Genomic DNA, 14,373 nt, shown 5'->3' with positions numbered 1-14,373 from the left:
ATTGTCTCTGTTGGATTTGTGGTCATATGCCTGGATCTTTAACCTACACCTTATGTGAGAGTCCATTTAACTTGTAGGATTTAATCATGCTAAATTACTCAATATAACAACATAAATAATTTAAACACCCAAAACAACTATCAACTTAACGAAATCACTCATTGTGAAATGATAACCTTCACATAAAGCAACATATTGGGAGTTATACTACTCTTATCATTTTCATCCTTATCTCATATGAAAGATAAGAAGATTTCCTACAACTCTTATGAATACATCAAGTCCTAATTCTATCATCTACCTTGTTAAAAATTATAAAAACTGCAACAACTATAACTAATGCTGACAACTTGACCCTTGTTCACTAAAACAGCCATATTTAGAGTTATAGACCTCTTTTTTGGGTGATTCAAGTGTCATTGGAAAGCTAACATCCAAGGCTACAAAATTTATGAAGACCCTAAGACCAAATTCGGTCATCTAGCCCCAGCACTGCAACTCTCAATTCAGCGCTCCAGCTCAAACTCTCTGCCAGCTTTGTTTTCTCCTAGGCTTCCAGGGGCTGTAGTGCCCAACTTGGGGCTGCAGCTTAAACTCTGCCAACTTTAATTTCTTCCACGGCTGCAACACTGATTCAGCGCTCCAGCAAAAAACGCAGAGCTTCTAGCCCTCCCATGGCTTCCTTCTTCATTTTTCACCCAAAATTTATCAATCTTTACCTCTAAACATGATCTACCTTCATAATCTTTACTCATTTTCTTCATACAACTCAGAAAACACCAAAAATTCCATATGCATGCAACCAAATTCAAAAAAAAATCATCAATGTTACATCTTCCATCAAGACAACCAAAATCTCAACTTTCAACATGGAACAAACCTTAAATTCAACCCCAAAAACTTAATTTTTCGGAAACCCAACTAATATCAAACTTCAATTCAAACAACCGTCCAAGATTCTAGCTTCCCTTACCTCGGAGGGAGAAGAATTCCAGTTCCGAGCTCACGGGGAAGAGAAGAAGAAGAAAAGAAATGGCAAAGAGAACCAATTCCGAGCTTCAAGCTTTCAAGCTCCTCTACTGTCCAGCACTTATGTGAATTCAAGTGTTTGAGGTTCCTCAACTGAAAAAGAGTGAGTTGAAAGGGAAATAGAGAATGAGATGAGTGGGGAGAATAATAGGAAAGGTATGGGTCTTACATGACGCATCAACAAAGTCCAATTAATTATTTCTTGCAATTATAAAAAACAATTAAATCAATAATATATTTTTTCAATAATAAATAAATAAACTATAAAATATCTCTCAAAATATATTATTATCCTAATTAATTATTTTCTACTATTTTAAAAATAAGTAAATAATAACTACTAGTATTTCGAAATATGACTAAGAATATAATATTAACACAATTAATTAACTCAAAATCTTATATACAAATACACAAGATAGTATCTCTTCAAATAAATAATTTCAAAATCTTTATTTTTCTTTAAATACATAATATAATATCTCTTCAAATAATTTAATTATAAAATATTTATTTTTTGTATTTTAAAATATTCTTATCTATAAAAGCTCTAAAATAATCAAAGTCATAATATCTAATCAAAATACGTTAATAATATATATATATATATATATCTAATAATTAATATAACAAATAATTTCACAAATCTTTCTTTAATTAACAATTTTTTTTAAATAATTATAAAATTTATTTATTTAATCAAAATATCTATTAATAATTTTAAAATTTTGAGTTGTTACAGCATAGTCATGAAATTAAGTTAAGATCTCAAATAAAAATTTAGCATTGGAGTAAAATTTTGTAAGAGTTTCTAAAATCTTGTAAGAGTTTTTAAAATTTTGTAAAAGTCCACAAAAATAAGCTAAGAAAGTCAGTTAAGCAATTAAGCATTAAAAATACTGCAATAGAGAGACTTTTTAGAGAAATATTAATGATAGTGTTGATGGGACCTTTATAATTAAAAGGTGTCCCATATTATTGGTTTTTGAGTGTACAAAAACTAATCAATTAGTCTTAATTCATGTGGCTAAGGTTACACGCGAAAGCACTAAATTGAACTGAAAAGATAGGTGGAGAGTTAACTTAGTGGCTTACAAAAGTTGTTTCATTCAATATCTTGCCTTGGGCTTGAAATCCCTTTCTCCTATTCACAAAAGGGTATACCTTACAATGTATCATCACAAATAGTAATTAGTTTTTGTTAAAAATTATGAGTGCATAGAATCTCCTTTTGTTCACTGCTAACCCTAAACCCTAAAGTAGTATCCAAAAGTTAATGATACATAAAATAAATTCAAAGATTTCATGTTTAGATGAATAGTTTGTGTGTCTTATAGATATAAACTAAACATTTTCTAATTACAAGAAAAACGCATCAATACTTCAATTTCTGTCACATGCTTCTCTAACACAATTTCTTTGTTACATGTAACATGGTAAGAAAAAAAAGAAGAAAACAACACCTATGCATCCCCAAGGATTAGTGCTAATGTCTTATCAGATACACTCATTAAAATAAAATTATATTATTTTTCTTAAACACTTTAAATTGCTACATTTTTTAATTTCTAAGATATTTTTCAAAGCATAAAATTAAAAGCTTTTAAATCAGAACTTATTTTATTTCTTCCTAAACATGTGTATAGTTTATGAACGAATTTTTTTAATAATATATTTTTACTTAATTGTCAAAAATATATTTAATATTTTATTGAATTAAATTATACACCACATATGTGAGAAATAACATTTATTTACATATTATGTCAATAAAACTTTTATTTTTGACCTACATCGATGAAAAAAAAAACATTTTATGAATTTTATTATTTTAAACTTTTTAAATATATGACACCTCATATATTGATTTTGTTTTGAAAGAGAATGTTTAAAAGTAGCTTAGATAGAGTGTACCAGCCTAGTATTATTTAAATCTTTTAATGCCGTAAAGAAATTGAACCTATAAACAGTTAAAATAAATTACTTGCCACACGTGTTAAAATATGGTACATTTGATCAAAGTATTCGTACATAAAGACAACCAATATGTTTAATGTTTATCATGTGCCGATCAAACTACTCATTAAATAAAGGCTACATAAACTTTTAAATTCAGGGACATGGATAACTTTTTAGGATTCATATACCCCACATATTCTCGTGATGAATAAAAAACTCATCAATTAAACAACAACATTTTATGACATCAAGTAAGAGATAACCTTAAAAAGATTATAATCTCATATGCATCATATGTCAATCAAAGTATCCATACATAAAGGCAATCAAGATGTTTAATGTTTATCATGTGCTGATCAAACTACTCATTAAATAAGGGCTACATAAATTTTTTAATCCAGGGACATGGACAACTTTCTAGGATTCATATACACCACATGTTCTCGTGATGAATAAAAAACTCAAATCAATTAAACAACATTTTTTTGACATCAGGTAAGAGTTAACCTTAAAAAGTTTATAATCTCAAATGTATCATATGTCGATCAAAGTATTCATACAAAAAGGCAACCAAGATGTTTAATGTTTTACCATAAACCGATCAAACTACTCATTAAATAAGGGCTACATAAATTATTAAATTCAGGGACATGGACAACTTTTTAGGACTCTTATACCCTACAAGTTCTCGTGATGAATAAAAATCACATATCAATTAAACAACCATTTTTTTCGACATCAGGTAAGACATAACCCTAGAAAGTTTATAATCTCATATCCATCATATGTCGATCAAAGTATCCATATATAAAGGCAACCAAGATGCTTAATGTTTATCATAGACCGATCGAACTACTCATTAAATAAGGGCTACATAAACTTTTAAATTCAGGGACATAGACAACTTTTTAGGATTCATATACCCCACATGTTCTCGTGATGAATAAAAAACTCATATTAATTAAACAACCACATTTTTCGACATCAGGTAAGAGATAGCCATAAAAAGTTTATAATCTCATATGCATCATATGTCGATCAAAGTAACCATACATAAAGGCAACCAAGATGTTTAAGGTTTATCATATACCGATCAAACTACTCATTAAATAAGGGCTACATAAATTTTTAACTTTAGGGACATGGACAACTTTTTATAATTCATATACCCCACATGTTCTCGTGACGAATAAAAAACTCATATCAGTTAAACAATCATATTTTTCGACATCAGGTAAGAGAAAACCATAAAAGTTTATAATCTCATATGCATCATATGTCGATCAAAGTATCCATACATAATGGCAACCAAGATGTTTAATGTTTATCATGTGCCGATCAAACTACTCATTAAATAAGGGCTACATAAATTTTTAACTTCAGGGACATGGATAACTTTTTAGGATTCATATACCCCACATGTTGTCGTGATGAATAAAAAACTCATATCAATTAAACAACCACTTTTTTCGACATCAGGTAAAAGATAACCTTAAAAAGTTTATAATCTCATATGCAACATATATCGATCAAAGTAACCACACATAATGGCAACAAAGATGTTTAAGGTTTATCATAGACTGATCAAACTACTCATTAAATAAGGGCTACATAAATTCTTAAATTCAGGGACATGTACAACTTTTTAGGACTCTTATACCCTACATATTCTCGTGATGAATGAAAATCACATATCAATTAAACAACCATTTTTTTCGACATCAGGTAAGACATAACTCTAGAAAGTTTATAATCTCATATCCATCATATGTCGATCAAAGTATCCATACATAAAGGCAACCAAGATGCTTAATGTTTATCATTGACTGATCGAACTACTCATTAAATAAGGGCTACATAAACTTTTAAATTCAGGGACATGGACAACTGTTTAGGATTCATATACCCCACATGTTCTCGTGATGAATAAAAAACTCATATTAATTAAACAACCACATTTTTCGACATCAGGTAAGAGATAGCCATAAAAAGTTTATAATCTCATATGCATCATATATCGATCAAAGTAACCATACATAATGGCAACCAAGATGTTTAAGGTTTATCATATACCGATCAAACTACTCATTAAATAAGGGCTACATAAATTTTTAACTTTAGGGACATGGACAACTTTTTATAATTCATATACCCCACATGTTCTCGTGATGAATAAAAAACTCATATCAGTTAAACAATCATATTTTTCGACATCAGGTAAGAGAAAACCATAGAAGTTTATAATCTCATATGCATCATATGTCGATCAAAGTATCCATACATAATGGCAACCAAGATGTTTAATGTTTATCATGTGCCGATCAAACTACTCATTAAATAAGGGCTACATAAATTTTTAACTTCAGGGACATGGACAACCTTTTAGGATTCATATACCCCACATGTTGTCGTGATGAATAAAAAACTCATATCAATTAAACAACCACTTTTTTCGACATCAGGTAAAAGATAACCTTAAAAAGTTTATAATCTCATATGTAGCATATATCGATCAAAGTAACCACACATAAAGGCAACAAAGATGTTTAAGGTTTATCATAGACCGATCAAACTACTTATTAAATAAGGGCTACATAAATTTTTAAATTTAGGGACATGGAAAACTTTTTACAATTCATATACCCCACATGTTCTCGTAATGAATAAATACTCATATGAATTAAACAACCTCATTTTTCGACATCAGGTAAGAAATAACCTTAAAAAGTTTAAAGTCTCATAAGCATCATATGTCAATCAAAGTATCCATACATAAAGGCAACCAAGATGTTTAATGTTTATCATGTGTCAATCAAACTACTCACTCAATAAGGGCTACATAAAATTTAAAATTCAGGGACATGAACAACTTCTTAGGAATCAAATACCCCACATGTTCTCGAGATGAATAAAAAACTCATCAATTAAACCACCACATTTTTCAACATCAGGTAAGAGATAACCTTAAAAAGTTTATAATCTCGTATGCATCATATATAGATCAAAGTATCCCTACATAAAGGTAACCAAGATGTTTAAGGTCTATCATAGACCGATCAAACTGCTTATTAAATAAGGGCTACATAAATTTTTTAAGTCAGGGACATGGAAACCTTTTTAGGATTCATATGCCCCACATGTTCTCGTGATGAACAAAAACTCATCAATTAAAAAATCACATTTTTCGACATCAGGTAAGAGATAACCTTAAAAAGTTTATAATCTCATATGCATCATATGTCGATCAAAGTATCCGTTCATAATGGCAACCAATATGTTTAGTGTTTATCATGTGCTGATCGAACTAGTCATTAAATAAGGGCTACATAAATTTTTAAATTCAGGGACATGGATAACTTTTTAGGTTTCATATACCCCACATGTTCTCGTGATCAACAAAAAACTCATCAATTATACAACTACATTTTTCGACATCAGGTAAGAGATAACCTTAAAAAGTTTATAATCTCATATGCATCATATGTCGATCAAACTATCCATACATAAAGGCAACCAAGATGTTTCATGTTTATCATGTGTCAATCAAACTACTCATTAAATAAGGGCTACATAAATTTTTAAATTCAGGGACATGGATAACTTTTTAGGTTTCATATACCCCACATGTTCTCGTGATCAACAAAAAACTCATCAATTATACAACTACATTTTTCGACATCAGGTAAGAGATAACCTTAAAAAGTTTATAATCTCATATGCATCATATATCGATCAAATTAACCATACATAAAGGCAACCAAGATGTTTAAGGTTTATCATAGACCGATCAAAGTAACCATACATAAAGGCAACCAAGATGTTTAAGGTTTATCATAAACTGATCAAACTACTCATTAAATAAGGGCTAACAAAATTTTTAAATTTAGGGACATGGACAACTTTTTATAATTCATATACCCCATATGTTCTCGTGATGAATAAAAAACTCAGATAAATTAAACAACCACATTTTTCGACATCAGGTAAGAGATAACGTTAAAAAATTTATAATCCCATATGCATCATATGTCGATCAAAGTATCTATACATAAAGGCAACCAAGATGTTTAATGTTTATCATGTGCCGATCAAATTACTTATTCAATAAAGGCTACATAAATTTTTAAATTCAGGGACATGAACAACTTTTTAGGATTCAAACATCCCAAATGTTCTTGAGATGAATAAAAAATTCATCAATTAAACCACCACATTATTCGACATAAGAGATAACCTTAAAAAGTTAATAATCTCATATACATTATATGTCGATCAAAGTATCCATACATAAAGGCAACAAAGATGTTTAAGGTCTATCATAGACCAATCTAACTACTTATTAAATAAGGGCTACATAAATTTGGACAACTTTTTAGGATTCATATGGCCCACATGTTCTCGTGATGAACAAAAAACTCATCAATTAAACAACCACATTTTTCGACATCAAGTAAGAGATAACCTTAAAAAGTTTATAATCTCATATGCATCATATGTCGATCAAAGTATCCGTACATAAAGGCAACCAATATGTTTAATGTTTATCATGTGCCGATCGAACTACTCATTAAATAAGGGCTACATAAACTTTTAAATTCAGGGACATGGACAACTTTTTAAGATTCATATACCCCACATGTTCTCGTGATGAACAAAAAATTCATCAATTAAACAACCTCATTTTTCGACATCAGGGAAGAGATAACCTTTAAAAGTTTATAATCTCATATGCATCATATGTCGATCAATGTATCCGTACATAAAGGCAACAAATATGTTTAAAGTTTATCATGTGCCCATCAAACTACTCTTTAAATAAGGGCTACATAAATTTTTAAATTCAGGGACAAGACAACTTTTTAGGATTCATATACGCCACATGTTCTCGTGATGAATAAAAAAATCATATCAATTAAACCACCACATTTTTCGACATCAGGTAAGAGATAACCTTAAAGAGTTTGTAATCTCATATGCATCATATGTCGATCAAAGTATCCATACATAAAGGCAACCAAGATGTTTAGAATTCTAGAATAGGGATAACTTTTTAGGGTTCACATACCCAACCATGTTTTTCTGAATTGAAGGACAATAACAACATTGAAATGTTCACGTTGACAAAATTTTTATTTTAATGATTAAAAGATTATAGCATTAAGGCAATTACAACAATATCATACCATCTAAGTAAAATTGATCAAGGATTGACTCAAATATTCTAGTTCAGCTAAGGATCATTAACAGTTAAAAATAGCAAAATATAGCATTCTCAAAATTCAAATTCATAGTAGCACCCACAAAAGTAAACACGAATGCAAATATAGACATAAAGGCATGACCACACACAAAAAAGTCACACAAACAACCACACAGAAGGGGTGACAAAGATACAAGCACATATAGATAAAGACACAAATAGACACAGTTTGAAATAAAGCACACATACAAAAATAAGGACAAACATAGAGACAAAGATAAATCACACAAGAACAAATGAGAAAAGCCTTAGGCTGTCTTATACGATGGTGTCTTATAGGCTAATTTTTTTCAATTAAATAATTAATTCAACTACTAAATTAACTTAATACATTTTAGAAATCAACATACTTCATGCTTAGTACATTTTATGGACTAACTTATCATTTTTATTTTATTTTTATTAAAAAATATACAAGTTAAGATGAATATATATAAAAAGAAACATAAGTAATATATTAACCAATATTATTGTTCTAAAAAATTATTTTAGTAAAAATTAAGATAACCACATTTTCTATAAAATTATGAAAAACACACCGATTAACAAAGAATAATCAATAACAAAAACTTAACCTTACCGAATCTTTGAGATATCAAAAGTTATTTTATATTTGATTACACTTATTGTACTTCTTGTCAAGATGCAAGATCACACCCCAAGTCCCAACCCCTGAAATACTATATCTATATCTCACTTATAATTGGTTTCTCCTTTAGTCAAGAGTAATGCAATCCTTTCTCTTTTAATTAAGTATTGTATTTGTACTAGATTTATTATTTATAAATATACGAATATCTCATCTACAATTTGTTTCTCTTATAGTCAAGACTACACTATAAATATATAATAAAAAGACATTGAATAAAGAATTTTGGGCTATACGGAAAAGACAACAAAGAAATCATACCTGTCTAGAATATCTGAACCTCCTAAACCAACAATTAAATTGGAAGAACAATGAGCTCTGGATGATGTCTGAAATACACTTAAAAATGCTGAATTTAAGATGTACAAAATTATTATCCAACCATTTATTTGAGGTTTGCACAGGAAACAATCTGAACTAAATCTGAAAATAAAAAATAGAATACATTGCACATCATCAAAACACGTATAACTTACTTCTGTTCAAAAAGGCTACAAGAAATGACCGTACCTGATCATACAATATTTTATGGTTTAGTGTAACCCGAAATTGCTTCTCAAAAACATCTTGAACAATAAACTTCTCACCCTCATTTCGTAGCTTTTTTGCCAAAAGATAATAGCTATGTTTGGCCAAATCTCCATATGAGTTACCAAATCTCTGGTAACAATCAGCCTCATTAAAACAAGTCTTTAGGTGTTATAAATCCATGTTTACCAGAAAATAATTTTTCTGTGTGTGTGCAACTGAAGAGAGTAACATGTTGGTAATGTTACTATTAGAGATTAATGATTAGTGAATGAGATTTTTTTTATAGCAATAGAGAAGGGTTTATAATTAAGTAAATGTCATTGTTTATATTGAGGAAAATGATTATATATATATATATATATATATATATATATATATATATTTGTTTGTGTGTGAATGAATATATAGATTACACAAACAAGTGACATTATATATGTAACTTAATAAAAATTTCTCATGCCCAAAGAAATTTTTTGACAAGATAAATACAAGTTAATGGACCTACCGATATCATCATGTCATGTTTAAACTTGAGAGGGCATAGACCAAATAATAACACTTGCATAGTATTTAGAATAGACTTCAGGATAACACTTACATAGTATTTAGTTAGAGGGGAGGGTAGAGAAATGTCAACAACATACATTGCATTGCGAGGAAGGGAAGACCATGATCAACATCAATAACATGGCTGCTCGAAATTCCTGAATATTGTCAACAGAAAATTCAAAATTAAAAAGGAAAGAAAAATTTTAAAAAATGAGAAGTAGAAAAATACAGGGGAAACTATTAAATATTGTCAAAAGTATTTCAATATCTAAAATAATTGACCACTTAACTAGTTAAGATGCTCAACAAGTGGTTACTTACAACCAACAACCGAGTTGATTAACCACTTAAGTGGTTAAGAGTCTAAGTTAACCAAAACAAAGAATATCTTGATCAAGAATTCTGTCTAAAATTTCACCAGAAACAAACATAAAGAAATACAAAAAATTAAATCTTGAAAACTAAAACCTGCCTTTCATGGCTAAATTGTTTCAAAAAAAAATTTATAATCTCATGTTGATCAATTAAAGCCCAATCACAAATATACAGACACATAACAAATACAGACAAAGCGCACACAAACATATAGGCATGAAACATACAAGAAAACAACAAGTCCCAGACACACCCACTCAAAGGGAGGGAAAGAGATATTAAAGATCTTTTACTACTACTAGTCTCATAGACAATTGATAAGGATTAGTAATGCAAGTGAAAACTCATCTTCTTGCTTTGAAATAGCCTTAGCTAGCAAATTATTTACCATCACTACTCTTAAAACTCTTCTTACTGCCAAAAAACTGAACGTTGCTTCTCAACTTATCAATTGCTTCAAGATAGTTTTCCAAGTATCTACATGGCTTTTGCCTCTGCGCGTATAATGATCAATGATAATAAAAAAAATGTAAATACATTTATGTTCCATATATCTTATAAAAAAAATGGAGAAAAGACATTTAGTTGTCATCTTGTAAATCAATTTTTTAATTACAAGAGCATGAAGACAATTTAAAGGGCTATCCATAACATATTATGACATTGCTTCCTTATTTTTTTGCATTTAAAAATGAATAAATATCTCTCATTACAAACACAATTGCAAGCCACAATTGACATTTGTTAAAATTAGAAAAAGAAAAATCAAATCAAATAAAGACATTTGTTTCATTCTACCACTCCACGCACACATACTGATTACATCACTTTAGTTTCTACCTTCCATTGGCACAAGGTAACCAAATTGAGAAATAGATAGAAAAACCTTAGCAAGTAACAAAGACAAACAAGAATTAAAAAGAAATGAAACGAGAAATTGATTTGAAAAGTAGAGAAGCAAAAACAATTCGTAACTACTTTAATTTCTACCTTCCATAAACACAACGTCACCAAAGTGAGGAATTGTAATATCCATTTCCATCAGTTGTTGCACCACACTAAAAGAACATAAAAAATAAAAAAAACCTAGTCCAAAACAAAGACAAAAAAGAATTAAAAAAAAAAGTGAAACAAGAATAAAAAAGAAATCATACAAGAAATTGACATGAAATGCAAAGAAGCAAATGCAGTTCATAACATCACTTTAATTTCTACCTTCCACGGGTACAATGTCACCGGCGTGAGGAACCGTAATATCCATATCCACTAGTTGCACCTCGCAAAAGGAACATCAAAACAACAAGAAAAAATCCAATACATAAAATCTCTTTTTGGATGAGGGAAAAATGTTATGTATGTGAGCCAATTAAGCATAAAAAGAAAAGGAAGGAATAAAAGGGAACTTACACAAAGCTTGGTCTTGATCAAGTCTATGGGGAAAGTTGTGGTCTCAGCCACCATAGCTGAGAGTTAGAAAAACATTTGTGAGAGCAGTATCAACTCCTCCATGTTGATAGCCATTTCACATGTGCATTCAAGAAAGACTTAACTCACCACAAGGTTGTTCAAGGAAACCAGGAACCACTGAAAGTTATGTGCCAAATGATATATTTTGGCTGCAATAATCTCTTCAAATTGAGAAGTCTAACACCAATCAAAAACCCGACTGCCAACAAATTTTATTAGGAATATAGAGTTTATATACCTAATTCTTATTTGACAAGTTTGTATGCTCTTGAATGAACAAAAATATAAAATAAAAAAAATACCATCTCTTTTTAGGTTGATGAATAAAAAATATTCTCTCCCTGAATTAAGGGACAATTATAACATACAAATTGAGTAAAGATAATTCATGGACATCTAAAACAACACTGTTGATTGGCAAGAAATGCACACATAAAAGTAAACACAAGGACATCGATAGAGATACACACATATAGAACACATACACAAAGCAAACACAAACATAGAGACAATGAACACACACAAACACAAGCACAAAGAATGAGAGATACACACTCATAGAGACACGACTCACCTCCCATAAATGAGATAGAAGTGGCAGGACAATTGACTTTGAATAAGAATTGCCTGGAAACCATGCCAAACAATTCAGCATTATGGGAAGGGAATGGTACAATACCTACTTTTCCTCTTTGTTGAATACTTGCAAGGTCTTCGCTGCCAACATCATCAAGACCTAGCTTGTTATTTAAATAAAAGATATTTGTCACATTTCTACCATTAGATGACTCATTGGACTAGATAGTGAAGACTTACTTGGTAAAGAAGGAATATGCAATTGCTTCATCAACAATTAAATGGGAAGGGAATGGTACAATACCTACTTTTCCTCTTTGTTGAATACTTGCAAAGTCTTTGCTGCCAACATCATCAAGACCTAGCCTGTTATTTAAATAAAAGTTATTTGTCACACTTCTATCATTAGATGACTCATTGGACTAGATAGTGAAGACTTACTTGGTAAAGAAGGAATATGTAATTGCTTCATCAACAATTAAATTGGAAGAAGAGTGACTTCTGAACAATGTCAAAACATAGATAAAAAATTTAATTAAGATTAATTTATTAACCTTCTTCAACTATTTATTTGTGGTATTGCACAGGAAATATTATGAACTGAATCTGAAAAAAAAATTATTTCCAACATAATGCCCAAGAACTCAATCCCAAAAATAAAAAATTATCATACACGGCACATCATCAAAATAAGTACAAAAGACTTCTTTTCAAAAATACTAAAAGAGAGGAACATACCTGATCATATGTCTTCCGAAATTCTTTTTGGCACTTTGATATGTGACTACATATGGATGTTGCACCCTTTCTAATATAGTGTGAGGTCATGTTTGAAAGCATTTATGACTGAATTATTGAAATGGTTAAAATTCAAAGTCAAAACAATAATAAAGTTTTAAAACAAACAATTTAATTAGATTATCTACTTAACTAAAAATCAAAGTGAAAAGTAGTAACAAATGTAGTAAAAAAGGAACATAGTCAAACAAAATCAAACAACCTTGTTGATTGGGGAGAAGCACGCATATAAACATAGACACAAAGACAAAGATAAAGATACACCTATAGAAAACATACACGAAGACAAATATAGACACAACGCACACAAACAAACATATACGCAAAGAAAAAGAACACAAACACAAAGAACACACGCAAAGACGGAGAGAAACACACAAAGATGTATAAAAGACACCAAACACAAAGGTAAACATAGACAAATAGAGGAAAAGTGCACACAGACATAGACCCAAATGCACATATAGAAAAATGCATGACCACACATGAGCACACACAAACAAAGACACAGAGACACCCACATAGCAAGAGTGAGAGAGATACAAACACATAGATAAAGGACACAAACAAAAAAACACATCTAAATACTGAGACACAGATAAATCACACAAAGACTAAGACAGGCATACACATAGAGAGACAACAACAAAAACACATTACATGCAAATACACACAGAGAGAAACATAAACACCAAGCACACATATAAAATTGAGACAAGCATAGAGCACTAACAAAAACACCAATACAAGGCATAGATATGCAACCACTTCTTTCGACATCAGGGTTAGAAAAATCCTTAAAAGGTTTTATACACCTATGTTTTTCATATGCCGATCAAACTACTCATTAAATAAGGGCTACATAAATTTTTAAATTCAGGGACATGGACAACATTTTAGGATTCATATACCCCACATGTTCTCATCATGAATAAAAAACACATATCAATTAAACAACCACATTTTTCGACATCAGGTAAGAGATAACCTTAAAAAGTTTATAATCTCTTATGCATCATATGTCATCAAAGTATCCATACATAAAGGCAACTAAGATGTTTATTGTTTCTCATGTGCCGATCAAACTACTCATTAAATTAGGGCTACATAAATTTTTAAATTCAGGAACATGCACAAATTTTTAGGATTCATATACCCCACATGTTCTCGTGATGAATAA

At 30.1% G+C, this 14,373-nt stretch overlaps 1 protein-coding gene across 5 annotated transcripts; it reads right to left on the bottom strand.

The window, feature by feature from the left end:
* Positions 1-208: 208 nt before the first annotated feature.
* LOC145955426 (uncharacterized) lies at positions 209-14,167 on the bottom strand. Of its 5 annotated transcripts, XM_083070124.1 has the most exons (13): positions 13,134-14,167; positions 12,837-12,896; positions 12,700-12,761; positions 12,394-12,555; positions 11,760-11,936; positions 11,568-11,618; positions 11,343-11,438; positions 10,741-10,846; positions 10,073-10,132; positions 9,408-9,557; positions 9,159-9,320; positions 2,125-2,193; positions 209-1,122 (listed from the first exon to the last, which is right to left on the bottom strand). In XM_083070124.1, exons 1-5 carry the CDS (start codon positions 13,139-13,141, stop codon positions 11,887-11,889), a joined length of 342 nt encoding a protein of 113 aa, XP_082926250.1. In that variant the 5' UTR covers positions 13,142-14,167; the 3' UTR covers positions 209-1,122; positions 2,125-2,193; positions 9,159-9,320; positions 9,408-9,557; positions 10,073-10,132; positions 10,741-10,846; positions 11,343-11,438; positions 11,568-11,618; positions 11,760-11,886. The 5 variants fall into 5 exon arrangements, 2 of the variants coding, with proteins under 2 accessions (XP_082926250.1, XP_082926249.1); XM_083070123.1 differs by having other exon boundaries at positions 11,568-11,936; XR_014432048.1 differs by having other exon boundaries at positions 10,027-10,132; positions 11,568-12,555.
* Between the last annotated feature and the right edge of the window lie 206 nt (positions 14,168-14,373).

Source organism: Cajanus cajan, chromosome 3 (genome assembly GCF_000230855.2).
Source record: "Cajanus cajan strain Asha chromosome 3, NIPB_CcT2T_4, whole genome shotgun sequence".
Lineage (NCBI taxonomy): Eukaryota > Viridiplantae > Streptophyta > Magnoliopsida > Fabales > Fabaceae > Cajanus > Cajanus cajan.
This window is presented reverse-complemented; position numbering and strand designations above follow the sequence as displayed.